The sequence below is a fragment of the Mauremys reevesii genome, linkage group 19, assembly GCF_016161935.1.
Source record: "Mauremys reevesii isolate NIE-2019 linkage group 19, ASM1616193v1, whole genome shotgun sequence".
NCBI lineage: Eukaryota > Metazoa > Chordata > Testudines > Geoemydidae > Mauremys > Mauremys reevesii.
In genome coordinates, this window is record NC_052641.1 from 6,601,648 (window position 1) to 6,629,570 (window position 27,923).

The 27,923-nt window shown below is 57.3% G+C and overlaps 2 protein-coding genes and 1 long non-coding RNA gene across 3 annotated transcripts; 1 reads left to right on the top strand and 2 right to left on the bottom strand.

Annotated features, from left to right (window-relative positions):
- Positions 1-2,508: 2,508 nt before the first annotated feature.
- LOC120386648 lies at positions 2,509-4,063 on the bottom strand. The gene is made up of 3 exons (XR_005589834.1): positions 4,010-4,063; positions 3,188-3,281; positions 2,509-2,761 (listed from the first exon to the last, which is right to left on the bottom strand). It is a non-coding gene; the product is annotated as an uncharacterized LOC120386648 (long non-coding RNA).
- Positions 4,064-4,685: 622 nt separating this feature from the next.
- CLIC3 (chloride intracellular channel 3) lies at positions 4,686-20,863 on the top strand. The gene is made up of 6 exons (XM_039507025.1): positions 4,686-4,767; positions 15,320-15,429; positions 16,280-16,405; positions 16,808-16,914; positions 17,660-17,835; positions 19,271-20,863. The coding sequence occupies exons 1-6, from the start codon at positions 4,732-4,734 to the stop codon at positions 19,430-19,432; spliced, it is 717 nt and encodes a 238-aa protein (XP_039362959.1). The 5' UTR covers positions 4,686-4,731; the 3' UTR covers positions 19,433-20,863.
- An 89-nt stretch (positions 20,864-20,952) lies between these two features.
- PAXX (PAXX non-homologous end joining factor) lies at positions 20,953-27,578 on the bottom strand. The gene is made up of 7 exons (XM_039507026.1): positions 27,430-27,578; positions 25,421-25,481; positions 24,126-24,175; positions 23,834-24,024; positions 22,884-22,964; positions 22,073-22,166; positions 20,953-21,446 (listed from the first exon to the last, which is right to left on the bottom strand). The coding sequence occupies exons 1-7, from the start codon at positions 27,525-27,527 to the stop codon at positions 21,407-21,409; spliced, it is 615 nt and encodes a 204-aa protein (XP_039362960.1). The 5' UTR covers positions 27,528-27,578; the 3' UTR covers positions 20,953-21,406.
- Positions 27,579-27,923: the final 345 nt, after the last annotated feature.

The following is a 27,923-nucleotide window of genomic DNA, read 5'->3' on the forward strand; positions in this document are numbered from 1 at the left end:
CTGACAGAGTCTAGGAAGGCAGCAAGCTGGTCCCTGGTATCACAAAGGTTGAGAAACACCGATTAGTCTGACCTCCCATATTACACACAACACAGAATCCCATCCAGTGAGTCCTGCATCAAACCCAGAGCCTGTGGCCGAACTCGGCATGTTCTCTTGAGTTGAAGCTCGATTCCACCCACGTTAAGTCCCTGCTTGGTCTCCCTTGTCTACAGGGGCCACGCCCAGTCTGGCACTAACAGACTGCAAGGAGCCATGTCGCTCGGCTCTGTGCACCTCACGGGGCTGGAGCCTACAGGAGCCGCCGGCTCCCTTGGAGATTTCCTGCATGTTGGGGGCTTGGCTAGGGTGGAAAAGCCCAGTAAGCAGCTCCCCCACCCACCCCCTATTTCTTTTGGCCAAACCAGGATGTGCAGGGGCCAAAACCTCCTCAGCTACACTCTCCACCCCTCAAAAAAAAAAAAAAAAAAAAAAGTTCAGGCACCTTCCTGGCAGCAGGAGTCTCCCAGGCTGCTGGGCTCCGGGAGAAGAGGGTCATGGAGCGTGTCTGGGAAGGAGCCTACAGGAGCGACGTGGTGGGGAGCAAGAAGGGACTGGGAGGAGCTGGTTCCAACTGCTTCCTACAGCGGTCCCTGGCTGGCAGGCCTGGGTTCCCCTCCCTGCCCCAGCAGAGGCGTGGTTAGACCCCGAGAGCAAAGAATCCCAAGAGGCAGCTGGCCCTCCTCCAGGGTTACCGGCCTCCTGCCTTGCTAGACTCTTCACCGCTTTGAGAAGGGAGCGACTGTTAACTTGGCTGGAATCACAGCAAGGAACCAGCAGACCTGGGACCAAATGGTGATTGGCTGAGCAAGGGGAAACTGAGGCAGACTCTCTATAGCAGCTGTTCAATCACTGGGGGGGCACCAGAATCTGCAAGCAGCTCCAGGCACGTCCCCTGTGCGATTGGTCACTGGGAGTTACAGTCCAGTGCGAGGAAAAGCAGCGCAGCAGAACTGCCCCAATCTCTCCGTGAGCCCCAGGCTGGGCACCCTGAGGCCATGTCCAGCTTCTTCACCCCTTCCTGTGAGGTGCCCCCTGGTGTCACGGATCCACAGGGTCAGTGCTCCCACGCCAGCTCTGGAACAGGCTCTGGGCGGAACCCCGTCACTGTGCCAGCCCCCCACAGGATCTCACTCGACCTCCAGCATAGCCCACGTGGCCTCACTCCCTCCTGAGACCAAACCTCTGGTCACCCCGGGAGCTCTGTTCACTGAATCCAGCTGAGACAGACCCAGGGCAGAGCCTTGAATGCCTGCCAAGATCAGCACTCCCCCCCACCCCCCTGCCCCAGGCCTTTGCAGGGACACCACACAGTGTTGTCAAAACAGGTGGGTTCATAGTTAACTGGAACACAGCAGAAGTCGTCAGGTGAGCATAGAGCGAGGAAGGTTAAAGCATCGTCCACCCTGGTGAGCCCAGAGCGCAGCCAGGCCGGAGTGAACCCACTGTTCAAGCTCCGTCTGTGCTCCAGCTCATCTCCCCACCTCGCACCTCCCAGGCATTGGTTCTCGAGCGGGGGGACTGTGCTCAGCTTCCCTGCTGCGAGGTGGGGAAATCCACCTCCCTCTGGGGCCTTGCTTGCCAGCGGGCAGGGTCTTGATGATTGGGTTTTCCAATGTCGTGTCGGGGTCAACCTCAGCCAGACCTTTTCAATGGCCCATCCCGGCTCACACAGCTGGGTGCCATTCATAGACTCAGACTTTAAGGTCAGAAGGGACCATTATGATCATCTAGTCTGACCTCCTGCACAACGCAGGCCACAGAATCTCACCCACCCACTCCTGTAACAAACCCCTAACCTATGTCTGAGTTATCGGAGTCCCCAAATTGCGGTTTGAAGACCTCAAGCTGCAGAGAATCCTCCAGGAAGTGACCCGTGTCCCACGCTGCAGAGGAAGGCGAAAAACCTCCAGAGCTTCTGCCAATCTGCCCTGGAGGAAAATTCCTTCCCGACCCCAAATATGGCGATCAGTTAAACCCTGAGCATGTGGGCACTTGTGTCTCAGCTCCCCCTGACTCCAGCTGCTGCAGGACACGGCCCCTCAGCTCAGCTCCCAGCATCACCCGCCCGCACCGTCCTCCAGTGACCCCACCACCCAGCCTCCATCATGTCAGCTCCACAGTGCCCTGTTGCTTCTCCCCAGGCCTTGCTGCAGCCAGCCCCCCAGATCTGCCGTCTCCACCCCGCCCAGCTCCCTCTGCCCCGGGGCTCCCACCCCTCTGCCCAGTCTCACTGATAGAGGGACATGGGATCTGTGAGGATCCACCCACGGAGCAGTAATACACGTCACAAATGAGAGGAACATGTCAACGCCCATTCTCGCAGAAAGGCAGTTTCTTGCCCTCATGGCTGCAGAGAGAAGCTCAAACACACCCAGCGCTGATTCTTTTCTAAAATCTTGTGATTTTTTAAAATCCAGTCTCATGATTTTGGGGGGCCTGACTTGTGCTATTAGAACAGTCAGCCCTGTCCAAACAGTTCCCTTCTCCCTCACCTAGGCTTCTTCGTTCCCCTCCCCGGGAGCTACTGTGTCCCCTCGGTGGCTGGGCAGCACTTGGGGTTGGAGCTGCTGAAATACACGACCCACGGTTGGTTGCATAAGTTGGTAGTGAATACGGCAGCCGCGTTGTCTGATGCCTGCTGCGTGATGTGGGCACGGTGTTGCCTTGTGGCCATCAGACACGCCGAAGAGGGTCCCAGGAATTCTCTCTGTTGATCTCTCTGGAAATACAGTAACTTTCACTTAGTGTCGTCCCAGTTAACGTTGTTTCATTGTTCTGTTGCTGATCAATTAGGGAACATGCTCGTTTAAAGTTGCACAATGCTCCCATCTAACGTCCTTTGGCAGCCGCCTGCTTTGTCCACTGCTTGCAGGAAGAGCAGCCCGTTGGAGCTAGCTGGTGGGGGCTTGGAACCAGGGTGGACCGGCAGCCCCTCATCAGCTCCCCGCTCCCCTAAGTTCCCTGGGCTGCAGCCACCCAGCAGGCTATCAATTGCAGCTGTCCCTCCCCCCACTGCCATGTGCTGCTCCTGCCCTCTGCCTTGGAGCTGCTCCCCAGAGCCTCCTGCTTGCTGTGTATGTGTGGGGGAGGGAAGGGGTGCTAATGTCAGGGTGTCCCCCTCCCCCTGCTCCTGTACCCCACTTACCCCATTGGGCCATCTCCACAGCACAGGGGGTGACACCACAGGGCTCAGGACAGAGGGAGCTTGCTGGCAGCAGCTGCTGTCTCAACTTGCTGATCTACTTAAAAAGGCAATGTACTTAGAGTGGGGTCAGCATATTAAAGGGGCAATGCGTGTTTCTCTCTCACGCAGTGTGTGTGTCCCTGTCTCCCTCTGCCATGCTGTCTCCCCTCCCTCCATTCGTGCTGCCTTGTAGAGTGCGAGGCTACATTAACAACAATGTGTTAACCCATGCGGGCTCAGCCGAGTGCTAGTTCATCATTTAGCAGTAAGGCATCCCCGGGAAATATCCCACCCTCTGACTCCACCACCTCAACCAAGCTTCACAGTCACCATCGCTGTGTACAGTATTATATTGTTTGTTTAAAACTTTGTGTGTGTGTGTGTGTGTGTGTGTGTGTACGTACACACACTATAAGTGTATATATATAGGGCAGGGTTAGATTCCAGGGAATTTCCCCCCAGACAAAAGACTATATTTTATATACATAGCGACAAAGTTCCTCCTCTACCTTGGTGGGTCCTGTGCTTATTGGCAGATTTGCTCACCTCAGTGATCTGCCCCTCAGTCTGGGTGAACTCCTCCTGTGTCTGATCAATTCCCCCTGTGTCTGATCAGGAGTTGGGAGGTTTGGGGGAACCCGGGCCCACCCTCTACTCCGGTTTCCAGCCCAGGGCCCTGTGGATTGCAGCTGTCTAGAGTACCTCTTATAACAGCTACATGACAGCTACACCTCTCTGGGCTACTTCCCCATGGCCTCCTCCAAACACCTTCTTTATCCTCACCACAGGACCTTCCTCCTGGTGTCTGATAACGCTTGTACTCCTTAATCCTCCAGCCACACACCCTCTCACTCTCAGCTCCTGGTGCCTCTTGCTCCCAGCTCCTCACATGCACTTCCTCTCCTCTGGCTCCCCATCACCTGACTGGAGTGAGCTCCTTTTTAAACCTAGGTGCCCTGATTAGCCTGCCTTGATTGGCTGCCGGTGATCTAATTGGTTCTAGCAGGTTCCTGGTTACTCTAGTGCAGCCCCTGCTCTGGTCACTCAGGGAACAGAAAACTACTCATCCAGTGACCAGTATATTTGCCCTCTACCAGACTCCGGTACCCCACTGCTCTGGGTCTGTCACAATATATATAAAATATAGTCTTTTGTCTGGGGAAAAAAATTTCCCTGGAACCTAACCCTTCCCATTTACATTAATTCTTATGGGGAAATTAGATTCACTTAACATCATTTTGCTTAGAGTAGCATTTTTCAGGAACAGAACTACAACGTTAAGCGAGGAGTTACTGAAGCTATTGGGTGTGGCAGGTTAGTTTCTGTGCACCAGAACTGGGAGGAGAACAACCCCGGCTCAGGGTGCTGCACTCTCCCCAGAGAGGAATGCACTTGGAGGAGCTCAGGAAAAGGTGGGGCAGTGCGTGATGGAGCTGTATAAAGACAGCCTGCCTGAGCATGTGTACTCAGAGCAGCGCCTGCCCTTCCAGAGCAGCCGGCAAAGGATGGCTGAGAGCTCCAAACTCCAGCTCTTCGTCAAGGTGAGGGGTGCAGCTGCCGGCTCCCATTGGAACTAGGAGGAGGGGCTGGCTACGGGGATGCTGTAGTAAATGCTGGCTGGATTTGTGCACATCACTGACTTAGAGAGAGTCACTTGTTACTATTGATTCATACCCCTGGCATGCAATGAAGGGGGCTGGGAATGATCTTGGAGCCGAGATCCAGTGCGGGAAAGGTGCAGGCTGGCAGGAGGGTCCAGCTGTAACTGCATGAAAATCACCCCTGGGCTCTCTGCTGTAGCATAGGCCTTCTCCTTCCAGAGGGCACAACACCTGCCATAGGCTTGGCCAGCGCGCCAGAGAGCAGCAGGTCTAGAAAGACTCTGGGGAATATTTTCAGATGAGACTTGGTCACATGGAGCTGAAATCCCTGGGCCTTGGGCACGTACAGCATCCCAGCTCTCTGTCCTGAGTCGGGGTTGGAATCCACACTGGCCAGTTGGCAATGTAAAGAAAAAGTTCACTTGGGGCTAAAATGAAAATGAAAGTTTTGGCGAATCCAAAAAAAAAAAAGTGGTTTCAGGTCAGACCCAAATGGTTGGCTTCAATTTTGAGCATTTTAATGGTTTTAAAGTTTTTGAAAATAAAATTACAGGAAATTTCAAAACAAAAAGTTATTTTGAATCAAAAAATTGAAATTTGTTGATAGTTTGGGGAGATTTTTTGTGGGATTGAAGTTTGTTTGTTTGTTTAAACAAAACAATTTGATGGAATTGACGTGAAATATTCTTGTGTCACCAAATCTGCATTTGTTGCTTTAAAAAAGTTTTGATTGAAAAATTTTGCCCAGCTCTAGCAATGGGGATTGTGGGGAGGGTGCATCGTGGCTGGCCGTATGCCCCAGTGCAGTGCGGGCATGGGTGGATATGAGCAATCCTGGAGGGCACTGGAGGTCGATGGGAATGAGGCTCCACTCAGCTGGTGACACCCCTGGTTTCCTGTGTCGGCGGGATTGCAGACCTGCACGCTTGAACTTAGCAATGTTGGCAGCTAGTCACAGGGCTCACACTCAGTGTCATGTACCGTCTGCCCAACACAGAGCCACGATGTTCCTCGCTTCCCCCAGATCCCACATCTCTCCCACCTATGGTACCCCATACACAGCCTGCAAGGTACCGCTGCTCCCCCATTCTCTGCATGTCCCCCCAGCATGCCCCAGTAGCACATTCAGCTTGCAGCCAGTGCTGGGGATCATTTTGGTTGGGGGCGGGTCATGCGGGAGTCTGGGGGAGCAGGGGTTGGGGTGTGGGCAGGGCTGTGTGGAGGGGCACCAGGCCAAGCTGTGGAGAAGTCGGGCATGGGGGAGGGAGAAGTGCGATTGAGCGAAGGGGGCCGGGGGTGGGAAGGGAGACGCAGTCAGACAAACTCATCAGCCAGCCCCTCCTGTGCAGCCTCCGAGCACAGAACCCGTCTGCTCTGCTTCTCCCCCCCGCCTTCCCGCATGCTGCCCCCGTACCAAGCTCTGCTCCCCCTGCCTAGGTCAGCCGTCACTGGGTGTCTCCACGGCTGGGTGTCTCCATCCGCCCAGTGCTCGTTCCCCATTGCATCTAATTCCCGCAGCTGCCCGCCTGTGCGCTAGCGTGTTCACGGCACGCTGGGCGGGAGGAGGGTGTTCAGCTGCCAGGGCCTGTTGGTGTCTGCATGGATCCCACACGCCCTGGGACACTGGCTGCTCCTCAAAGCCAGCAAAACAGCCTCCTTTGCGGAGGAGGGAACTGGGGCTGAGCCCACCCAGCCCTGGAGCCAGCTGACTTCATACACCCCTTGGCTCAAGACAGCCGGGCTGTAGCCGCAGGCTCCTGGCCCGGGATACCAGCCTGGCACCCCCTGGTTACTCCTGGCTCCCCGGCCATCTCCCCAGCCCCCGCGCCATCCCCAAGCCCCCTCTATCCGGTGGTGCCAAGCGAGCACGTGCCCATCCCTGTGCTCAGGCCTGCAGAGACCACAGGCTGTGCTGCTCCCGGGCCGGCCAGGGTGGGAGCAGGGCCGAGGCAGCCCACACAGTGCGGTGGGGACTGAGCAGATTGTGGTGCTGCCGCGCCGTCCCTCCCGTGTCCTGCTAGTGCTTGGAGTGGCCACAGCGCCCCTGGGGATGGGAAGAGGGATCCTGAAGAACCTCCACCTCCTATTTCCCTCCCGCGCTGTCCCCACTCATGTCTTTCGCAAACCCTGGAAATCCTGCAGCCCCTGCCCTAATGCCAGCTGACGGGAAGGGGCTGACGAAAGGCTGAGGAGCAGATCACCGGCGCCTTGCAGCCCTGCTCAGTCAGTGAGAGCCACCGATCAGCCTGCCAGAAGCCCAGCCCCAGCCTCTGGAGCGGCTGTGTGCTCATTCCTGTGGCCTGCCGGGGGCAGAACGCCCTGCACCCCTGCCCAAGCCTCAGGGGCATTCGCATGAGCAAAGCAACCTGCTGATTTCCTGCTGCCAAGCTGGCTGCAGCAAAAGGCAAACCCCTGGTTTGTGGCTGACACCCTGCCAAGATAATGAGTACAACATCCCCAACCGGTTACAGAGCAGAGCACGCCCTGCCCAACCCCCTACCTCTGGCAAACCCCCAAGCAAGCAGATGTCCTCTCCGGTGCCTTTCATCCAGGAGGCTCCTGATGTGTTTCACAGATTTCATCTAGCCTGGGATCCCCTCACCTACGAGGCACTGAAATGCAGCTACCTCTGGGGTGGAACAGTTCGTGGCAATGCTGTGCCACAGTTTAGGGCAGGACATGAAGAAGAATTCTGCAGCGGGGATGTGTGGCTGGCAGCCTGCACTTAGATCTGCTGGAATTTGGGCACCACCCTATCCGTGTGTATTTGGCATTATTTGTGTCTTTGAGAGTGAAGAACTGCTGTGGGCCTGTGTGGATTGCAGTGGCGAGGGGTTGGTTATTGGCTAGTTTGGATGGGGCAGTAGAATCAGCCAGTGATCCTTAAACAAGCCTGGGAGTCAGGATCTGGGTCTACTGTTTCTGCTACTGGTTGCTGTGGCATCTTGGGCAAGTCACATCAGCTGCATGCCTCAGTTTCCCCACCCATAAAAAAGGGACCAGTAATAAACAGCTACCTCCCACAGGGCAGTCATGAGGTTTGATTTAGTAAGGGGCTGTCCATAAATTAGGTAATTTTGGGGGGGGGAGGTGATTTTTCAAGCAAGCCCACTCCCGGTAACATTTTGTAACAAATACCCCCACCCCTTAACGTATTACATGATCTGTGGCCAGCCCCACAGACGGGTAAAGCACTCAGAGAGCCTCCCATGGCAGGTGCTCTAGGCGGGTGAGATAGGACGTGAATGTGCATGTGTTTTTGTCCATTATATCTTTAATTTGGGCATTCTTGACTGATGGTTGCACTTGGACGCCTCCTAGACTGGTAGGAGTTGAAGGCTGGGCCATGTGCCAGTCTTAGGTTGGCAATTAGGTTTCAGATTTGACTTGAGGTATTAATGCTCCCCAGACAAATCTTTGATTGATTTGCAGACTTGCTAGAGAGGTGTCAGTATTGCAGGATAAAATCAATGTGCAGAATTCATTCATTTCTACATTTTATCCTCACGCAGGCCCCTCCGCTAGGGGAGCAGCTGGCTCCAAAAAGCCCTTGCTCGCTCGGCTATTTCTACTTTCCACTTACAGAAATGTACAGCATTAATGCCTCATAACTCACCGGCAATATACAGTGCATGCAGCAAGGGCCACATGCAAGTGCAAACAGCTCGTGAAATATATTATGGAATCCTTTGGCTGAGCTCAGTTTTGTCTCTCAAAAAGATGCATAAACAGGCGAATCTTGAGCAGGGGTAGAGAGGTTATTTTACCTCTGTGCAGCACCGCTGGAATCCTGTGGCCAGTTCTGGTGTCCACAATTCAAGAAGGATCTTGATGAATTGAAGAGGGGTCAGAGACGAGCCACAAGAATAATTAAAGCATCAGAAAACCTGCCTTATAGTGAAAGATAGAAGGAGCTCAATCTATTTAGCGTACCAAAGAGAAGGTGAAGGGGTGACTTGATCATAGTCTATAAGTACCTACGTAGGGAACAAATATTTGATACTGGGCTTTTCAGTCGAACAGAGAAAGGTCTAACCCAAGCCAATGGCTGGATGTTGAAGCCAGCAAAATTCAGACTGGAAATGAGGCATAAAATTTTAATAGTGAGAGTAACTAACCATTGGGACAGTTTCCCAAGAGTCGTGGTGGATTCTCCATCACTGGCAATTTAAAAATCAAGACTGGGTGTTTTTCTAAGAGATCTGCTCCGGGAATTGTTTTGGGGCAGGTCTCTGGCCTGTTTTACACCCAGGAAGTCAGATTAAACAATCACAATGATCCCTTCTGGCCTTGGAATCTACGACCCTCAATTCAAGAGCTGACACATTCTCGAGTAGGTCACAGGCCTGATTTAAACCCCACTGAACACAGGGAAACCGCTGACTCTAACAGCCACTGGATCATATAGCTGTGTCTAGCCTTTGTACTCAGAGACCCAGTCAGTTTTGCCCTCTCTAGAGTCTGTGCCTGTAGGAACATGTATTCTGTGCGATGGAGCTTGTAGTTCACTGCTGCTAACTTGGCTGTAACTGTACGGCTCAGTGTCCGACACACCGGATGGACCAGACTAGGTGTAACCAGCCCACAGCATCCACCCTGTGACTAGAGAGAAGGGCACGTCCGCTAAGAACAAACTGTGATGAAACTCCCTGCGCCTTGGGGATTATTGACCTGCGTGCATCACCCCCGGCTGTGCCAGACGCCGCAGGCACCTGCTGGCCTGCAGCCCTTCCCGGCCATGGCAGCTGGCTTATCTTGCTGGCTGGGAGGATCCACAGGATCCCTGCTCCAGAGCAGGATTCCTGGACGCTCCAGCGCACCAGACAGGGGTGTTAGACTCGTGGTGGGGAGCAGGCGGGAGTCCCGCAGTGCCTTTCCCGGAGATCCTGCCCCGTGCACTCACAGAGCCAGCCAGGCAAGGACAGAGCAGGGGCCCTGGGCCGGGAGCTGAACCAGGCTGGTAGAGGCTGGACTCTGATTAGCAGTGCTCTGGGGAAATACGTGCCCCACTTCCGAGTCCCTAGACCTCGCCCGCTCTGTCGTAGGAGCGGCAGGCCGCCTGCTTTCGCTGCTGCTTCCGGAAGTGGCTGACGCGGGAAGGCCAAGCTGCCCCACGGCACAGCCCTGCGCAGAGTCCGGGGCCGGCAGCTTCGAGCGGTGCTCCTCCATGAGCCAGCGCAGGTCTCCTGGGAGCGCGGCTGCAGGGAGAGGAGATTCATTCCCCTTTGGCTCAGTTCTCTGCACCGCCACCGCCGGGAATTGAACAGAGGTGGGGAAGGATCCGGGCAGGGTCCCAGTCTGCAGAGGGCACCTGGGCACAATCTGTGCCCCAGAGTGGAGGGAGCACTCGGGCCTCACACAGTTCAGGGCTGTGCCCCGTAGTCTGACAGCCCCCGGCTGGGCGAACGTGGGCAGCTGTCACAAGGGGGCTCGCAGGAAAGGCTGACACGGGATGGGGGGGCGAGTCTTCCCCTTCCTCTCCAGCAGCAGAGGCCCAGCAGTGTCACAGAGCTGGGCCTCAGCCAAGTCCCACTAGACGCCCTGTGAAGGGGAGGTGGGATGCGCCAGCCCAGTGAGAGCAGCAGGGCCATGGCGGTGGGTGTACGATGGGGCTTGGAATCAGGGACCTTGGCTGCAAAGACCCACATCCACCAGTCTTTCTTCTTGTGTCCTTAGCAAGATACGCAAGGCTGGATTCCACCGGGGCCAGGCTCAGCTCGGCCCTTTGTTGAGGGGACGGAGCTTGGGAAGCAGCTTCTAAGAAATCCCCTTAGCTGCAGCCAGCTCAGCTGTGCCCTTCATTCTGGTGACCCTCAGTGCCCTGCCCGCCCCCGGCAATGGAAGAGGGCAAGGAGCCAGGCCTTGTGCTTTACGGCAAGGGGACAGGTTCAGATGTCACCCCGAGGTGCGTCCCCTGGGCCCCATTCCCCACGTGGCAGCACTTACACTAGCGCAGGGGAGTATAACACACCCACAGTGGGAGCAGTTCACACACCCAGGCACCCCTGGAAACGATTCAGCAGCGCTGCGTGGGGACGGGGTTTGTCATTTCACAGGACAAGTCGGGATTTTGACTTTTTTTTGTTCCCGTCGGAAATGGAACGAAGCCAGAACGTTTCGCTGTGATGTGACATGCCCCCCAATGTTCACTCTGGGGTCCATTGAAACGTTTCATTTTGCTAAAATCAAAACGTTTCCGTCTGATTTTGACTTGGCGTGTCTGTGCTGAAGCGGCTTTGCATGGCCATTTCTGAAACGCTGAAAGTGATACAAACGGTTCCATTCCTAAAAGGGGCAAAAGGCTTTTTAAAAACATCTTCCTGCTAAACAAACCTTGCCTCGAAATGGGCCGGTTGCCACGAAACGTTTCGCTTGTAATAAATTGGGATTTTCCAGCGGAAAAACATCTTGTTGGAGTGTCTGTAAGAGCTACTCTAGATTTACTGTAACTGAGGTCAAAGTCTAGCCCAGGTCGTTAATAATCCGGCAGCCCCACCCAGCGCATGGTTTCAGTGCTATAAATAGGAGGCTGCATACCAACGCCCACAATCCAGGTAAAAATCGAGTCCTGCCCTCCCCACCAAAAGGGGAGCTGTGCCAAGACCCTGGCGGGAGCCTGGAGCGCTGTGGAGTGATATTCAGCAGGGTTGCTCGGGCCTTTCCTTTGATATGTCACTGGGGGCAACCACACCTTGTTTTCCTTTCTCTGCCTCACCAGCCAAGACGCAGCCTTGTTGCCCCCAGAAGCAGCACTTGCCTGTGGTCTGTCCTTCCTAGAGCCATGGGCCTGTGTGGAGGGGCATTAGCCTTGCTGCTGCCAATGCTAGTCCACTTCCAGCTGGTGCAACTGGCCCCTTAAGGTCAGGGGCACAAACCCCACCCACTAATCTAAAGGGATAGCACTGGTTAAACAAAGCCTCCCTTGTCCCCTGGGAAATTAACAAGACACTGGTCATCTTCTTCCTATGGCTGATGAGAGCAACAACTATGGTTTTACACTCAGAGGATTAAGCCAGATAATTGTGTAAGGAGTAGTGGAGTGTATCACCCTGATGCGTCCTTCATATGCAGGAATCGGGCACTGAGTCGTTATATGTTCCAGGGTCTTTTCTGGGTGACCACAGTCACACGCTGGAGAATTTTGAATTTTCCCTTTGTGCAGCAAGTAGCTGCATTTGCCATGGTTTGTGGGGATGCGGTTTAAGGTTGCCTGTAACCTTCGTGGAAGATCAAAGCCGGGGATCTTGTGTGTCAGGTCTTTCCCAGGGTGTGTGTTTGTGACGTCATGTGAACTCCATTTGGCTTTCCAAGCTGCATCGGGCTGAAGTCACATTGTCGAAGATTAAGCACGTGAGTCCAGAAGGGCCTCCGTGGTGGATGGGGAGACGTTCATTCTTCTGGATTTACTGGACTTCCTGGAGGGTTGCGCATCGTGGCGAATGGGTGGAGGAGCGACGTGTGACAGCACAGGCAGCCAGGGTGCTGGGGTCGACTTGAGGGTTCCAGGGATTCACCGCATTGCTGTGTGCAGATGGACATCAACAAGTCGAGTGTGGCTACTTCTGGTGCAAAGAACTCCGCTTTGGAGTACACAAGGGCCACCATTGTGGTCCATAGCACTGATGCTGAAGCTCCCCAGCTTGTGCCTGCCATTTTCTGGACCAAGTTGACCCTTGTCTTCATCTTAGCAGCTGCCTTCTCCAGGTGGTCATGGAAGGTTAGTGTGCAACCCAGCTTGACTCCGGGACAAGTCGGAGTGGGGTCATGTGGCACAGCGTTGCCGCAGAAGGTCACTTTCAGGGTGCGCTTAGCGTTCCTGTTATCGACGGGATGCAGTGACTGCTGGTTTGTGGGGGGGTTGGCTTGAGCCTCCATTTCCGGAGATATTCCTCCCTGGTCCACCCCATTCAAGGTGGACTCGATGTCTTGAAGGTGGCTGCTTGCATTGCCAGGGCAAGGTCAACCGCATCTGCAAATGTACATGACTTGGCTGGCGGCATGTCGCTCGTGTAGACATTGGAAGGCATTGGTGCAAGTTCTGAGCCTTGTGGCAGCCCGTTGCTGAGGAGCCGGGGCGAGCTGACTTTGTCGCCCAAATGGACATGTAGCCACCTACTGCTCAGCAGTGTTTTGAGACAAGGGATGACCCGGCCTTGCAAGCTTCAGCATCAGGCCTTTAATCCAGACCCTGTCGTAGGCCAATGACAGGTCTGAAAAGGCTGCACCGGTCTTGGTTTTCTTCTGGAATTTGGCCTTGATGTGCATTCCAAGGGCCAAAACTTGGGTGCAGCAACTGCGTTTAGGCCACAATCCCTCTTGTTCTTCGGGGATCACTGACTCGACGAGAGGACTGATTCTCCGGAGGATGATATGTTCCAGGAGTTTGTAGGTCATGCACAGGAGTGATATCAGCCTATAGCTTCCCAGGTCATCGGTTGGCTTGCCCGGTTTGAGTATGGCCATTACTATCACCTCCCACCAGGCTTTTGGGATGCATCCAGATTCCACAGTTTTGGTGTCATTTCACCAGCCAGTGGAGTCCCTTGGGGCCTAGTTGATGAAGGAATGTGAGTGGGATCCATCTCCATTGGCCTCCTTCCCTTGCTAGATTGCAGCTAAACTCTCTATTTCATCTGTGCTGCTGGCGGTGGGGTCTCATGGAGGGATTGAGGTTATTGCTCGGTGTAGCTAAGGCTGGATCTCTCCCTTGGTGTTGTTGTCGAGCAGTCCTTTTGTGCTCTCTGCTGGTTTGGAGACTGTGGAGACGGGCCAGACTTCCAAGGTCCAATATCCCATCGGATTCGTGGCTCCGAGATGCCGTAGTGGGCCCAGGCACAGCGACTGGAATGTCTGAAGTCCAGACCTTCAACACACTCAATCAACCGCTGGCGGCTGGCTGAGTCTGTAGACTCTAGCAGGGCCGTCGCAACCTGTGGGCTGCCTGACTGGTTGTTCTGCCGGAGCAGGTCCTGGGCCCCGGGGATGTGCTTCCTGGCAGTGATGGCAAGGAGGCCAATGAACCGGCGATAACATTCCAGTGTTGCAGGGATTCGGATCACCGCTTTTTGCATGGCTTCCCTATAACAGTCCCAGCCGGCTTTGGCCAGGTTCTGCCGTGGAATTCGTTTAGAGAGAATCACGGGGATTTCTGATATGCCGTGGGTGGTGATGGGCCTGTGCTGGCTGTTGGGGAAGTCAGGAAGTATTTTGATCGTTGGGAATGATGGTTGTAGTCGCATTGCCAGAGAGCAGAGTGGAAAGTTGCTTGCAGTTTGGGATTGTCATTAGAACAACAGATTTCAAGAATCAAGGGCCAGATCCTTCCCTGGTGCAAATGGGCAGATGTAAATGACTAGATTGGCGCAATGGTGATTTACACCAGCTCCCTGCAGCCTCACCATGTTACACCAGCCGAAGATCTGGGCCCAAAAGTATTTTCAAGCCTTTCTGCTGTTTGGTCCTGTCTCCCATTTCCCTCCATTCAGCCAGTGCCGGGAGCCTTTCCCCTTGCTGCTGGCCTGTGGCCTTGCTGGCTCTCCTGCGTTACTAGAGAGCATGCCGGCTCTACCCCTTGGGTAATCACTTGTGTCATACGCTAGTGTTTCACACTCCCCCACGCAGCACAGGGTGCGCAAGGCCAGAGAACTGGAGCCAGTGGCATTTGGCCTCCTCGGCTGCAAAGGATCAGTTCAGTGCCAGAAACCGCCCCTTAGCACTGATATTTTAAGATCTGGGCCGTGAAGACATGGCTGCTCATAGTAAAATCCCATTTTTCATACACAAATTTAACCGGAAGGGACTTTTCATAGCTACGCCCAGCTCGCCTCCCTCCAGGGCATGGGGAGTTTATTTAAAAAATAGGAGAATTTTCTACCTGTTGGGAAAAGGATGAAAAAATTCGTAGTCAGCTATTTTTGCTTTGGGGCGGGGGGATACCTGGAGGGTTCTATTATGAGACTGGTCGCTGAGTCATTGTCTCTTCTAGGGGGAGTCACTGCTGCATCGTGACTCATTTTCCCCATCTGTATAATGGGGAGGCTGATCCCAGCCCAGCGGCCAAAGGCTACTTCAGAGGAATTTACATCCCCCAGCACTTTACAAGCTTTGACTGGTTGATGCACATCTCGGTTCTCCTCAACCCCCCCACCCCCACCCCCTGGAGCTGGATCAAGGAGTGTCACAAAGAGACGGAGCCAAAGAAATAATCCCAGATCCAGACAGCCTGGTTTTTGGGGCACAGGCCCATCTCCAATCATAACCCCCATTATACAGATGGGAGAAACTAAGGCACAGAGAGGCTCAACATGAAATCCAACTTGTGCAGCACTGTACCATCAGGGAAAATCCTTCCTGACCCCAGCCAGCCATGGGGGTTGGCCCTGAGGCATGAGCGTGGCACCTCCTGGTGAGCAATGGTGATGCTGTTCAGGGACACTGGAATGGCAGCGCTTCCTGGTTTTCAGCTCACTAAGTGTCGTTCTTGTCTCCCCAGGCGAGCGACGATGGGGAGAGCATCGGGCACTGCCCCTTCTGCCAGCGCCTCTTCATGATTCTGCTGCTCAAGGAGATCCCCTTTACTCTGACCACAGTGGATATGAAGAGGTGAGGACGCAATGGGAACCATGGAATATGCTCAGCACAGCCCCAGGGCGCTACCCCACCCACCTCCATGGCTTTACCACTGAGCGCCCTGCCAGTCCCCCAGATCCCCCTTTCCTCTGGCAGTGTGTCTGCCTGGCTGACTCACACCCAGAGCCGTGGCTGTCAGCTCCCTGATTGTGCCAAACCCCGGGATCAGGGTGGAGGCGCCACACAGACCACACGACCGGAGAGCACAAATTCCCCCTTCCCCACCCCCGACTGCCCAGCCCCCTGCCCCCCACTCACCCAGCCCTTCATAAAGAATTGCCGAGGGGGCGTGTGCAGCTGCGGGTTGGAATCTCCTGCTGCAATCATCCCCAGCGCGCTCACGGAGCACGGCTGGAAAGCCTGGGGGCAGCACTGCGGGGCTGGGAACGTGGCCCTGGCTGCTGTCTGGTGGGACAATGCTGCAACCCCCACCCTACCGCCAGTGCCAAGGGGGGGAGCATCCGTCTGTCAGAGCCCTGAGGGCAGCCCCTTCCCACAGCCAGAGCTCCTGGGCACCCGCTTCCCATGGCAGGAGACCCGCGCAGTCGGCCGGTTGGAGGGCAGTCACTAAGCAGGGGTAGCAATCGCGGGCGCTTAGCCCTTGGGGGGCCGGGACAGACAGCTGGTCTGTCTCCTATGTGGCAGTGCTGGCCAATAGCCGGCATCGGGGCAGCCGGAAGCCACTGTATCACTGCCCTCTGCGGGCAGGCCAGCAGCTGGTCGGCACCCAGCAGGAGAGTGACCAGCACCTGCTGCCCTCTGCCCCAGCAAGCCCCCTGGCAATGCCCTGGGGTCACCGAGAGCCTCTGCTCTCCCTCTGCAGGGCCCTGGATGTGCTGAAGGATTTTGCCCCAGGAGCCCAGCTGCCCGTGCTGCTGTATAACGGGGAGCCCAAAACCGACACCAACAAGATCGAGGAGTTCCTGGAGGAGACCCTGGGCCCCCCAAAGTGAGTGGGGTCAGTCCCTCCCCTGAGAGCTGGGCGTCCCATGTGGGCACAGCAAGGGATCAGCCCCGCAGGGGAGTCGGGCCGGGGCCATCAATCCAGAGGGGGGGAAGGGGGGAGAGGAGACCCTGCAGTGATGGGAGGCAAGGTGGGCTGGGGAATCGGGGCCAGGCAGGGTGTGAGGGTCAAGGGGGCACAGGTGGGACCAGCGGGGGAGGATGAGGGGAAACCACGGATGGGGAGGGGAATGGGACGAGAGAGGAGACCAAGCAGGCCAGAGAGGAGGGGAGGAGGGACGGTTCTCAGGGCATCGCAGTGAGCTCTGGTGCCCAGGGCAGAGGGGCACTGGCTGAGCCCCCAGCCCCACCCCAGCCCCCTCTCACTCCCTCCCTTTGCCTCCTGCAGATTCCCCAGTCTGGTTCCCCGGTACAAGGAGTCCAGCACGGCCGGGAACGACATCTTCCACAAGTTCTCCGTGTTCATCAAGAACTCGCTGCTGGCCCAGGATGAGGGTGAGGGAGTTGGCTCACCAAGGGACGGCCGGGGGTTGTGTGTGTCCACATGCAGCCACGTGGGGTGACACCGCTGCCACCACCAGAGCCCGGACCCCCCCCCCAGTGCTCCCCATGGCACTGCATGTGGCTGCTGCGTCCCGTGCTGTGTTCCTGGAATCCAGTGGGATCCCGTGTGCACATGGGACAGGACAGGGCGAGGGGCCATATTCACCCAGCAGCCTCCCCGACCCCCTTGCAGCTGAGCGAGGCCATGGTCCAGCCCCTCCTCTGCTGCTGGCCCTTGTCATGGCACAGACTGGGGCGGGGGGGTGAAGCGCTGGCTCCAGAGGGGATCCCCCTTCCCCCACCAACACGGGTCAAGTCTGCCCTGGAGGGGCTCCCCCAAGAGGCTGGAGGGGGTTCACGCCCTGGCGCATGCAGCCATCTGCTGCTCTGCCCAGCCCCTGATAGAAACCCAGGGGTGGGGATAGCCAGGGGCCCTCACTGCCCTGGTGTGTGTGGGGGGGGTTACCCCCATTCTGGGGGTGACTAGTGAGGCTGGCAGGCTGGCTCCACCCCGCAGGAAATGCCACCTCCCCCAGGGTGCAAATGCCCAAGACCCCCCCCGCCCCGCCCCCTGTCTGCACAGGGGGGAGGGGTGCCAGCAGTGCTGTGTCACTTGAGGACCCCCCACGCTCCCCCTGCCCCTCCCTGGGCAGGTGCCACTTGTGCAGTGACTCTCTGCCCTCCCCCACACCCCCAGTGCTACAGAAGAACCTGCTGAAGGCCCTCCTGAAGCTGGACCGGTACCTGAGCACCCCCCTGGAGTACGAGCTCGGCCAGGACCCCGGCCTCACCGTCTCCCGCAGGAGGTTCCTGGACGGCGACCAGCTGACACTGGCCGACTGCAGCCTGCTGCCCAAACTGAACATTGTCCACGTGAGTTCGGGTGCCCCCGGGGGCGGGACCGGCACAGCCACCGCCAGCCCCCACACCATCCCCAAGCCATATGGCACCCCCCAGCTGCCACCTCCTACCTGGGTGGGAGCCCCACTGCCACCACCAGCCTCCCCAATCCATATGGCACCCTCCAGCCACCACCCAGTGGGACCCCCACAGCCACTGCAAGCCCCCTCACCATCTCCCACCCATATGCCCCCCCAGCCGACAGCCCCCCCACCAAACCGCACCCATACAGCCCCCCAACCCAGCCACTGACAGCCCCCCCACCTACCACCAGCTCCCCCATCATCCTCCACCTTTATGACCTCCCCAGTCACCGCCTACCTACCCCCTCCCACTCTTCCCCTCCCCCCACCCGCTAGGACATCCCCGTCCCCCCCCCATCTGTGACGGCCCACCACCCTCCATTCTGCCCCCTGCCCTGCGCACCAGGCCCCACCGTGCCCGAATGAGTTTCTCTGACACGGGAGCGGCTCGAGACCAGACCCCTGGAGCCAGGCAGCTCTGGGCTCGGGCACAGCGTGCTTTAGTCACGCCTGCGAGGAGCTGCTATGGGGAAGGTGGGTTAGCCGTGGGGCCACGGGGGCTTCCCAGGGCCGGGGGGGTGGGGTTAGCTGTGAGGGTGGGCAGGGTGGGTTAGCTATGGGGCCAGCCCGGAGCTGGGCGGGTTAGCCGTGGGGGCAGGGTGGATTAGCCGAGGGGGTGCGGGGGTCTGTCCTAGGCCAGGCTGGTTAGCTGTAGGGGCAGGCCGGGTGTGTTAGGCAAGGGAGCATGGGGGCAGCCCGGCGCTGGGTGGGTTAGCCGAGGGGGGCGCGGGAGTAACCTGGAGCTGGGCAGGTTAGTCAAGGAAGTGGAGCAGCCCAGAGCTAGGCAGGTTAGCCCTGGGGGCTGGCAGGGTGGGTTAGCCATGGGGGCACAGGGGTGGGGGCTGTCCTGGGCCTGGCAGGTTAGCTGGGGGGGCAGGCAGGGTGGGTTAGCCAAGGGGGCAGGGGGGTGGGGACTATCCCGGGCCAGGCAGGTTAGCCCTGGGGGCAGGCAGGGTGGGTTAGCCAGTGGGGCACAGGGGCGGGGGCTGTCCCGGGCCTGGCAGGTTAGCTGGGGGGGGGCAGGGTGGGTTAGCCAGGGGGCACAGGGGTGGGGACTATCCCAGGCCAGGCAGGTTAGCTGGGGGGGCAGGCAGGGTGGGTTAGCCAAGGGGGCACAGGGGTGGGGGCTGTCCCGGGCCTGGCAGGTTAGCTGGGGGGGGGGGGGCAGGGTGGGTTAGCCCAGTGGGGGCACAGAGCCAACCCAGAGCTGGGCAGGTTAGCTGAGGGAGGTGCGGGACCTTGTGGGGCAGGTGAGGGGGCCAGCCTGGGACGGGAGGAGGATTTGTCCATGGGGACACTCTCCATTCACCCCCCTCTGTCCCCAGATCGTGTGCAAACACTACCGGCAGCTGGGGATCCCTCAGGAGCTGCGCGGGGTCTGGCGCTACCTGGACAGCGCCGGCGAGACCAAGGAGTTCAAATCCAGCTGCCCCAACAGCGAGGAGATCGTGCAGGCCTATCGCACCGTGGTCCGGCCGCTCCAGTAGGCAGAGCCCAACTCCGCCTGGCACTGCCCTGTGCCCACTGCTCACAGTGCCAGTGCTGGAGAGGGGCCTGGGGCTGCCCTGCCCAGCCTGGTCCTTCCTCTCTCTGCCTTGCTGCCCATGAACGTCAGACAAGGGTTGAGGGAACCGGAGCCACTGCCCCTCTCGTCTCTCCTGGGCTGGGCAGCCTGGACTCCTGTAGGGCAGAGGAAGCCACGTCCCCTTCTGCAGCAGAACACGGGACAGGACGGGACCTCCTGGCTCCTCGAACCCAGTCGCCCTCCCCTTCCTGTACTTCCTGGGGGCAGGGGGACTCATTTGGCACCTCTTCCTCCCCTCCCCCCATGCAACCCTCATTTCTCTCCTGCTGCCAGAGCCTCCTCCTGGCAGCCCAGCTAACGCCCTCCTTTCAGCTCCTGCTCCACCCGCTGCAGCAAGGGCAGCCTCGGGCTCTGCCCTGGCATGGCGTCAGGGCAGAGGGGCTCAGAGAACCAGCCGGGGGCCCTGTCACAGCTAGGGGCCAGCCCTGTCTATACGATAGCGCGGCCCGAGGGGACAGGAATTGTCAAGCAGGAGTGGGGCAGACAGCGGACATTGGGAAGGAGCCTTCCAATGTCCCGGACCCCAGCCGGGGGCAGGGCAGGGCAGCCGGACCCAGCCTGGGGAGGGGGCCGGGCAGGGCACGGCCGATGAGCCCGGGAGCGGTGAGGGGCAGAGAAGAGCAGTGGAGGCCCAGAAAGTTGCAGGACCATCCCCTGCTGGGCTCAGCCACACTCTCTCCACTGGTGCTGCTGGCTGCACCCTGTTGGCACGCGCAGTGTGTCCAGCACTGGCTCAGGTCTGCCTGCTTAGAAACAGGCCAGGCCGAGGCAGCGCACCAGAAGGCAGCAGGGGAGATGGGGGCCGGAGCACCCACAGCAGCCCTGGCAGCAGACGCCCACCCCAGGAAATAATTGTGTGGGGGAGGGGCTGGGCTGGTGCAGCCATTGCAGGGAGCCCGTGTGGCCTCACCACAGCCTGTGAAGATCAGCACAGGGCCCAGGAAGCCCTGCATGGCTAGTCGGACTGCTGCAGCGGGGCTGCGGGCTGGTGCCTCCTGGTGACTCCTGACAACTTTGGCGGTTGCTCAGCCCAGTAGCCAGAATGAGTTCAACCGGGAATGAGTCTGTCCCCTCCACATTCTATGGGGGAAGGGGGGGACCTGTATTATGTCAGAGCATTTAAAAAAAAATCATTAAAGAGGAAAGCAAACAGGTGCTGATGTCATGAATGAACAGCCTGCTATGGAGATGGGGCAGGGCTCAAGGGCAGATTCTCACCCCCCCAGCCCCCACCCCAGCTCTATTCTGCCACAGGGAGAGGGGATGCCCACAAGACGCTAGATACATCTCCACCTCCATAACAGCCCTGCAGAGACTTCAGACCCCGACCCCTGACAGCGCCTCCCTACAGCCCAGCCTGCCACTGGGCCATAAACGCCCCCTGCACGTGGAATGGGATCTTTGTAGGAGAGACAATCCGAGCAGGCTGGAGTCATGGGTTTATTTAGAATAAGTTACAGACACACAGCGCGGAGTTAAAACATTGGTGAAAAAGTCATTAAAAAAGTAATTCATGGAGCAACAGCGACGGCCTGCCAGCAGCGGGGGACTGAAGGGAGCAGCTGGGAAGCATGGGCTCGACCCCCTGGTGTGTGCTCCGAGGAGGGCAGCGACTGCCCAGAGCTCAGGGCATGGCTCTGCTCCCCACCCCGGCTGCATGGCTCGTGGTTGTAGTGGAGGGTTCCTGGCCCTCAGACTGCAAGTGCCACGTCCACTTCCCACGATGCGGTTGAGCACAGGGCCGGGCAAGGCTCTCAGCATTCACACACGGTGCGTGGCAGGAGGCTGGACGTTCATAGGTAGGCGGTAAACTAGTCTGAACAACTCATTAAAAAGCTTCATTAAGGGGACGCACATCAGAGGGGTCCAGGCTGGGTCAGGAGTCTTCAAAATCCACCCCGGTCGGTGCCTTCTTACTGGAAGAGAACTGGGGTTGCCAACTTGCTAATTTCTGAAAACCAGACCCTCCCACTCATCCTGTCTCTTCCCCAAGGCCCCACTCCTTGCCCCGCCTCTTCCCCTGAGCCCCCCCCCCCCCCCCATTAGCTCAATCGTCCCCACCTTCCTCCTCCACCAGCCGGGCTCCCTCTGCTCTGGGGCCAGGATGGGAGATGCACCCTGATGTGGAGCCTGCTGTCTGCCTGCCCGCCCATGATGCAGGTAGGAAGGAGGTGGCCATGGCTGAGCAGGAGCCAGTGCAGGTTGATGTTCCAGTGCCTCCCTCCACCCCCCGTCTGTGGTAACCGGACTTGTGGTGTCCGGTCAATACATCTGACTGGACACCTGGCCACACTAAAGAGAACAGAGAAAGGGGTTGAATCGCTGGCTGCAGCACTTGGACACGCAAGCCCAGAGGGCCATATTGGCAGCTCTGTAGCTGCGAGTCATCGTCCAAACCCCTCCTGGTCGAGGCTACCAGGCAATGGCACAGCACGTCTCTGTCCAGGCTGGCTCCAGGTGGCCATTGCAGGTCATTGGGTCAGGCAGTGACCCGGGGCTGGGGCTCAGAGGCTGGGAGAAGAGCAGACCCTGGGAGAATTACCTTTTGAATCCCGGGTTAATTAGCGACTCTCCTGGGACTCGTCTCTTGGCTGTCACGGCTGAGCCGCCTCCCCTGTTCTTCCTGGGACTCAGGTCTGCTCAGAAAGGATGAGAGCCGCTGGTCAAAGTGCTGCTGAGGCCAGGCCAGGCTGAAACTTCGTGTGGCGACATTAGGCTGCATTTACTCAGCCTGGAAGCCACAGAGAACCACGGGGTCTGTCTGTGGCCAGTGGCCTCTATAAAGCCATTACCGGCAAGCCACCAGGGACACGCCAAGCCTGTGCTTTTGGGCAGGAGGGTCCCAATTCCATCCTCGCTGCTGTTGCCAAGTGCCAGGTTGCCCCGCTGAGCGGCAGAGGCACTCCTGGTTGTCACCAGGTTTATGGTGGTGTTTAGAGAGGGACGTGCTCCTAGTGAGCTTTGCTGGAGTGACGCTGGCTTGAGAGCAGAGTCAAACGAAAGGGCAGGATCGTCTCAGCGCCTGGCAACGTTCCCACTGTGAATCCAGTCGGAGGGACATTAGAGCAACGTTGGCCAGTGTGCGGCATTGGCGGTGGATCTGACACAGCACATGCCCCACGGCTGAGTTATTGTCACAGTCGGAGGCGAACGTCTCAATTCCCTCACTTTCAATGACCATCCGTGAACCCCAACGTTGCATTAACATGTGGGGCATTTAGTGGGGAGTGGTGGTGTCTAATTCATGGTGCACCAGGGAGTTCTGGAGAGTGAATGTATCCAACAGCAAGAAACTTTATGTGGAGCAAATTGCAAGCAGGGCAGCAAAATCCTGACAACCAACCCATCCCTACCTGGAATCAACAGCCTTTGGCTCTGTAGCTGGTTCTTCTCTGGACTGCATGAAGCAGCAGCAGCAGCGGCATCCTCTGCAGCTAGGAGAAGGAGACAGATGACATCTGGTCTAGGTTTGCCCCAGGTGCAGCGTACACGGCCCCGTGCTCCCAGATCAGCTGCTGCGTGCAGTGGTCAGCACCACTCGGGAGGAGGTGCAGAGCAAATGGGAGAAGGGCGAAGTGCTTAGAGTGATGCTTGCACAGCTGGACTTGAAAATACCATGCTTCCCCCACAACTGTGTTCTCCTCCTAGTGCCTCCCCCATAACCCTGCCCTGCACCCCGCAATGGGTCACCATCAAACTCCCAGGGCACGGTGCCAAAAAGGTCCCTGTTTGCACTCTGTCATCTCCAGCTGGGTTATTATATTTACACTCTCCTCGCATCCACCTGCCCAAACAGCCAGCAAACAACCACAGGCCTTTACTCTTCTGTGGCCAACTGAGGTCCTGGCAGGCTCCAGCTATAAACCAATCCAACTATGGCTTCTCACCAGCCCTTCACACTCCCAACTTCTGCATCCCTCTCAGAGCAACAGCCCTGAGGGCTGGGCCCCCTTCCATGACTGTGTGTGGGAGAGGCAGGGGGGATGCAAGTTACCCCAGCCTCAGAGGGCAGCACAACCCCATCCGCACCCCCAGCACACACCCCTCCGAGGCTGGCTCTGCACCCCACACAGGCTGGCCCAGACACAGCTTAGTGCAGGTAAAACATTTTCCTCCATTATAGGTGGCCAAGGTGCAGCCACCTCCAAGCACCAGCTTCCCACACATCCCGAGGGCCATAATGAGGAACCTGCCCATGCCCAGCCCTGAATGAAAGTGGTGGGCAGCAGACAGTAAGATAATGGCAGCTGAAATCAATGGTCCCCTTCCCCGACTCCAAAAAACGCGCGCGCACACACGGTACCTTCGAGACGTTTCTCCAGGCTGCCGACACACCCCACTAAGCCAAACATCAGTGCCTGCAACTGTTTCCTAGCTTCAGAGCAGGGTAGCTTGAATAGGTCAAAAGTCAAGCTCCAGGTACCTTCCTTCAGCTGCAGGGTGGCTTTGCTGTCATGCACTGTCAAGGCAGCTGCTCTGTGCTCAAAAGCTTCTCTGTGCAAGGAAGAGATTGGAGTGAGACAAGGATCTCCAGACCCACTGGAACAAGCCCTGATTATTCATTCCCAGGTGGAAGATCTCACCTGAGAGCTCACCTGAACTTTGTGCTGTAATCTTCAGAAGGACACATCCCACTCTGGGACTTCTGAAAGAGAGAGACACCCCCCCCGGAAGAAGGTTTAGCCGCCAGTGACAGACACAAGGGGCCTGATCCCACTCTGCCGCGTGCAGCCCCTTACACCAGCGAGCGTGGGTGCAAAGCGCACACTGATTTTACAACCACTCTGTACCGGTGGAAGCAGCCATACAAGGTGCAGGCCAAAGGCAAATCAGGCCCTAGAGTTATGGACTGGCATTGAGCTATTTCACAGCGACTCCATCACGCTGGCCTCTTCACTGCAGAGAGGATGATTCCTTCCTCCCACCGGAAGAGATTAGTGATCAAATGACTGCTGGATGACCTCGCAGCGAGCAAGTCCCCCCTGGGCTACATGGAGCGCAACGTTACAGTTACTGCTACAAATGCGGGCCTTGTTTCTAAGTTGAATTTGTCTGGTTTTAACGTCCAGACACTTGTTCTTGTAGTGCCTTCTCCACTAGACTGAAGAGCACTTCAGTACCTGCTTTTTTCTCCTCCATTAAGGTACTTGTACATAGGTTTGGAAAGATGTAATGTTTATGGACATCAGTAAACACTGATTTAACACAAACAGATGAAAAATATTTCCATTGATAATAATCAAAACTCAGAGATAGGCAAAGTAAGAAAAATACCACCTGAGAACTAATTAGAGGCTGATTGAAGGATATTTCCTTTATATCTTTTGACACGTGATACAGACAATGTGGGTTTTAATTGTTATAAAGCTTTAACTTTTTTAATCTCAACATCAACTGTCATTTAATTATTGTCTGACCCCCCCCACCAATTTCCCACAACTGTGAAAATTTAAATACATGAAAATACGAAAAAATTCTTTAAAATAAATATTGATATTCTCCATCAAAATTACAAAAAATAAAAACTGAATTCTGCCAAGCCTACTTTTACAGCCACAGTAAATATCAATGATTGTTCCTAAAAGCTTGGATAATAACCCTTTAAAGTTATAATTAGAGACTTTGGTTTGCTTATGATTATTTTTTCCTGATTTTCTCTGCTTATTTTCAGGCCAAGTGCAATGTTTTTAAAGGAGCCAAACTGCTGCTTTTTAATCCGTGTTTTTAAAACATTGCTCTCCTTACATTACAACGTTATGTATAAAGTTTAACATCCCCCTGGGCCCCACCACATTTGCAGGTCCCCTTTAAGTTGACTTGATGTGTGTGGTACCCATTGTGACTAGCATCTCAGCCACCCAAGGTTGGAATCCGCACAATTGTTACCTACGTGGCTCTCCAGCTTCTCCAGGGTGAAATCAGTACTCCACACCTCGGATGCATTGGTTACACTGGGGAAACAAGAGGTGATGAAGTTAAAGGGACATTATCAACCTGACATCTAGCCCATTAAAAAAATAACGATTGAAGTAGTTTGGGGCCGTATGCCAGCTGTGCTTTTTACAATCACACTGTTGTGTGTTTAAGAATTGTTTTACTCTCTCCTTTTACTCGGGGGAAGACCGGCCCAAACAGGGGAAAGTAACTTAACGTCTGGGAACCGATTATACCAGGGAACTGGTGTCCTGTAGGACACACAGAACGAAGCTATTTCTTGAATCTCTTTCAGACATAGCCCTGGGTGTGAGCTGTAACAAGAGCATGTCAAACATGCAGACAGAAATGCAATTTTTAGTTGGCATCCCTTTAGTACAGTGGTCCCCAGCCTTTTGTGGCCAGTAGCACATTCATGTTTTCAGAAGAGTGTGGTGGGCACCAACAATTACTCACACACAGGGCCAGCTCCAGGCACCAGTGGAGCAAGCACGTGCCTGGGGCACCACATGCTACAGGACAACATTCCGTCAGTTCTGCAGAATCGGAGCATTTTTTGTTTTGTTTTTGGGTTTTTTTAGTGCCAGTTCTGGGCAGTGCAGAGAGAAGCCGGGAGGACAGAAAACACTGGCGCCCGCAGCCCCGGAGTTCTCTGTCCCCAGCAGGCGCGGGGCCGTGGCTTCTCTCCCCTGCTGGGCACTAGGCAGGTCCCGCACCTGCCGGGGACAGAGAACACCGGCGCCCGCAGTCTGCAGCCCCGGAGTTCTCCAGCCGTGGCTTCTCTCCGGCTTAAGCAGCGGCCCTGCGCCTGCCAGGGACCGAGAACACCAGCGCCCGCTGTCTGCAGCCCCGGAGTTTTGTATCACTGGCAGGTGCAGGGCCGTGGCTTCTCTCCGGCTTAAGCCACGGCCCTGTGCCTGCCGGGACCGAGAACACCGGCGCCCGCAGCCTGCGGCCCCAGAGTTCTGTATTCCTGGCAGGTGCGGGGCCGTGGCTTCTCTCCCCTGCTGGGCACTAGGCGGGCGCCCATAAATGCCCCGGCAGGCGCCATGGCACCCGCGGGCACCAAGTTGGGGACCACTGCTTTAATACCAACAGCAGGACAGTTCAAATCAAGAGCCTTGTATTCTCCTTCCTCAGTGGTCCCTTTATAACCCCCCGGCAGTGAAGAAGGGCACTAGGTCAAGCCCAGATGCAATTTAGGGCCCCTTTAATGACTCCCTTTGTGCTGCTAGGTGGAGGGGAAACTGAGATCCCGGCCCTGGCTACCGAGTTCACACAGATCTGGCGTGTCCGAGATTCCCACCTCGAGTTAGTGGGAATCACTTGGGGGTTGAATAGAAACTCTTCTCTTGCGCGGTCTGCCAGGGGCGCAGGAGAGACTGAGCCGGGCGGACTCACGTCTCCATTGTCCCAAGGGAGCCCCCCCCCAGAGAGAGAAAAGGCCGCGGAGAACCAGGCCGGCTCTGGGCTCCGAGGCGCTGCTGACACCAGCCCAGACCTGCCCGGCCCTTTAACCCCACACGCCGCAGAACTCAGCTGGGACATCGAGCCGAGCCCCGCCCCGCCCCGCCGCCAGGCGGCTCCAGCCACGCGCGGGGGCTGGGGGGCGCTGCCCCCGGGGACCCCGCCCGCCCCACGGGCCGCGTCCGAGGGGCAGTAGCCAGCTCCCGGCCGGGAGAGGGGCCCGCGCCGCGGCGTCTCCAGCGCCACCGGCCCCGGGGTGCAGGACCCCGCCGGTTCGGCCCAGGCCCCCCCGCCCCTCGAAGCCGGCTGCCCACCCTGGGAGGCGGAAGAGCGGCCGCTCCTGAGGGCGGGGGGGTTTCCCCCGAGCTGGGGGCTCACAGCGCCCCCCCCAGCTGGGATGCGATCGCAGGGCTCCGAGCCCCCCGGCTGGAAGGGGGGGCTCCCTGCAGCCCCGCGCTCACCCCGGGGTGCCGGGGGGGGTCAATGCCCCCCACTTACTAGACGTTGAAGCCGCTGCTGTGCGGCGCGGCGCAGTAGCACAGATACTGGTGCCCCCCGTGCCACAGGGCGTGGAAGGGTCCCGCGGGCTCGGCCATCCCGGGGGCGCTGGACCCGGGGCCGGGGGCTGCTCCCTTGACAGAGGCCGGGGCAGGAAGGGGCGGGGCGAGCGCGTCTCTTTAAACCTCCCCGCCGAGCTTAAAGGGGACGCGGCGGGCCGGGGGCTGGTTTCCGCTTTTCGTGCCGAATGGAAACAGGTTTCGCTCTGGATTGAGCCTGGCCCGGCGCGGGAGGCCCAGGACCCCACTGGCCAGGCAGAGAGACAGACCCCCCCCCCGCCCAGGCCCCGTGGCGATCAGGGTAATTGAGGGCCCGAGTCTGCCAGGTACCCACCAGTGCCCCAGCGGACCTCAGACAAGCCGCAGCGCCAAGCACCCGCGGGACTGTCTGCAGAACCAGGGCGCAGGGCGGGGAAAGGATTTAGGTGTTGGACC